At 34.6% G+C, this 2243-nt stretch overlaps 1 protein-coding gene across 1 annotated transcript; it reads right to left on the bottom strand.

Moving 5' to 3' along the window:
• Positions 1–466: 466 nt before the first annotated feature.
• Positions 467–1489, bottom strand: LOC127131817 (sugar transporter ERD6-like 6). Its single transcript, XM_051060717.1, has 5 exons — positions 1445–1489; positions 1163–1228; positions 1015–1074; positions 856–970; positions 467–778 (listed from the first exon to the last, which is right to left on the bottom strand). The coding sequence occupies exons 1-5, from the start codon at positions 1487–1489 to the stop codon at positions 666–668; spliced, it is 399 nt and encodes a 132-aa protein (XP_050916674.1). The 3' UTR covers positions 467–665.
• Positions 1490–2243: the final 754 nt, after the last annotated feature.

Consider the following 2243-nt stretch of genomic DNA (forward strand, 5'->3'; position numbering starts at 1 on the left):
TAGAGGGCGCTTTTTAAAGAAAGCGCCCTCTAAAGTGGAAACTTTTAAGGGTTTAGAGGGCGCTTTTACTGGAAAGCGCCCTCTAAAGTGGAAACCTTTAAGGGTTTAGAGGGCGCTTTTACTGGAAAGCGCCCTCTAAAGTGGAAATTTAAAGGGTTTAGAGGGCGCTTATTTTGGAAAGCGTCCTCTAAAGTGTGTGGTTATTTAACATTTACATGCATCACATGTCTCTGTGACCATATTCTCATTTCAGGTTATGTTGCAGCCACAAGAGGTAACCAGAAGAAAATGGCATACAACTGCTTGTTATAATTCACAAGAGCAATTAAAGGTTCTTTTTATGCTTTTATAATATTAAAATACAAATACTGATATATGCTTATTGTTTATATGATCCTCTTGCTATTTGAAATGTCATGAACCGAAACCACTGCTACTCTAATTGAAATGTATAATAACCACTCTCTTTCATTTATTTGTTTATAATCAATCAATTACAACAAAAATGCAAGTATGCTGCTAGATTAGAAAATCACACTGTTTTGGTATTTTTCATATTTAACAAGACCAAAGAGCACAAAAATGAATTGAGTTGATTCAGAAAAAAAAATATGAATGTGAATACATGAGTGAACACTAGCTGAAGTGCTACTCGAAAGGAAACTTCATCTGAAAAACTGTTGTATTTCTTCAAGAGTTTTTCCCTTTGTCTCGGGGACCCAAATGGCAACAAATCCTGCTGTGAAAACACACACTGCAGTATATATTGTGAAGGTTCCTGATAAAAACATAGGAAGCTTCTGGTTAGAAACAATAGATATTTATAGAAAATTAACATAGGCAATGCACACAAACCTCCCGAACTCCAATCCAAGAGCAAATTTGCTGTTAATGTAACCAACCAGGAAAAGAACCAATTGGCAAGTGTTGCAAAACTTCCAGCTAGGCCTTTGATGTTAATCGGAAGAATCTATTATGTAAAATATATTCAACACATCAACTATCACATTGTACCTCAGACATTATAATCCATGGCATTGCTCCTAATCCCAGAGAGAATGCAATAACCATGACCTGGAAGAAATTGAAAGTTTATAATAATGAAGTTAGGGAAACAAACAATAGAAACCATCATTTGTGTAATAAAGTTGTATTTACACACCACAACTCCAGCCACCGATACGAGGCTCAATGTCGCATATAAATCAGAATCTGGTGATATATATTCCTGAGAGCAAATTCAACATAAAATATATTATCCATATAAAAAACCAAAAATATAAAGAAGAATTTACTGATATATAATCCTGTGAATCTGTGTTACAAATTTCTGAACATTTATGCATGAATGCATGTGTAATATCTAGTTAATGTATTATGTATATATAAAAATAAACAAAAAAAAATGTTCAAAAAATATAACAAACAAAAAAATTATTATTACCTTCAAGTAGAATGATATTGAAACAACCAAAAGACTCAAAGCCATTACAGATGAAGAAACCTGCAATAGGAGATTTTGATTAATCTCTTATTACCCTCCAAACAAATAGTAATGTGAATGCAAAAATTATCGAAAAAGCTCAGACTCACAATAAGTAAAAGTTGGCGACCAGATTTGTCTGCTAACCACAAAGTTAAAATCGTAGCAAGAACCTAGATATTGCTGCCTCCTTTTTCTACATCGAGAAACAAATGGAACAATTGGTGAAATTTAACCCATAATGCCTAGTCTCCATTGCTAGCATTGCAACACAATAATTATTGTTGAGAATACTCAATAAATGTATGAACCAAGAAAAATGAAACCAAAAATGAAAAATAGCGAACGTCAGAAGAGAAACCAAGTAATATGAAGATTAGAAAAATACCTATGGTGTCAAAATCGAACAGCTAACAACGAATTAATAGAAGGAGGAAACGTCGTAGATCTAACAGAGGTGGAAGGAGAACGCCTTAGAAGTAGCGAAAATCGTAGCAGTGAGAACCCTAACGTGAAAAAGAACGAAAATAACAGAGAGTGAAATAACAAAACGCGCAGTATGTTATAATTTTAATGTTTACTAAAGGGGACCTTAGAGGGCGCTTGTGGAAAAAAAGCGCCCTCTAAAGGGGGCCTAAGAGGGCGCTTATGAAAGCGCTCTCTAAGGCTTTCCAAAAGCGCTTTATAAACTGGAAATGCACATGGACTTATAGAGCGCTTTTTTAAAAGCGCCCTCTAAGGGTAACCTTAGAGGGCGCTT

This window comes from Lathyrus oleraceus, chromosome 3 (genome assembly GCF_024323335.1).
Source record: "Lathyrus oleraceus cultivar Zhongwan6 chromosome 3, CAAS_Psat_ZW6_1.0, whole genome shotgun sequence".
Taxonomy (NCBI): Eukaryota; Viridiplantae; Streptophyta; class Magnoliopsida; order Fabales; family Fabaceae; genus Lathyrus; species Lathyrus oleraceus.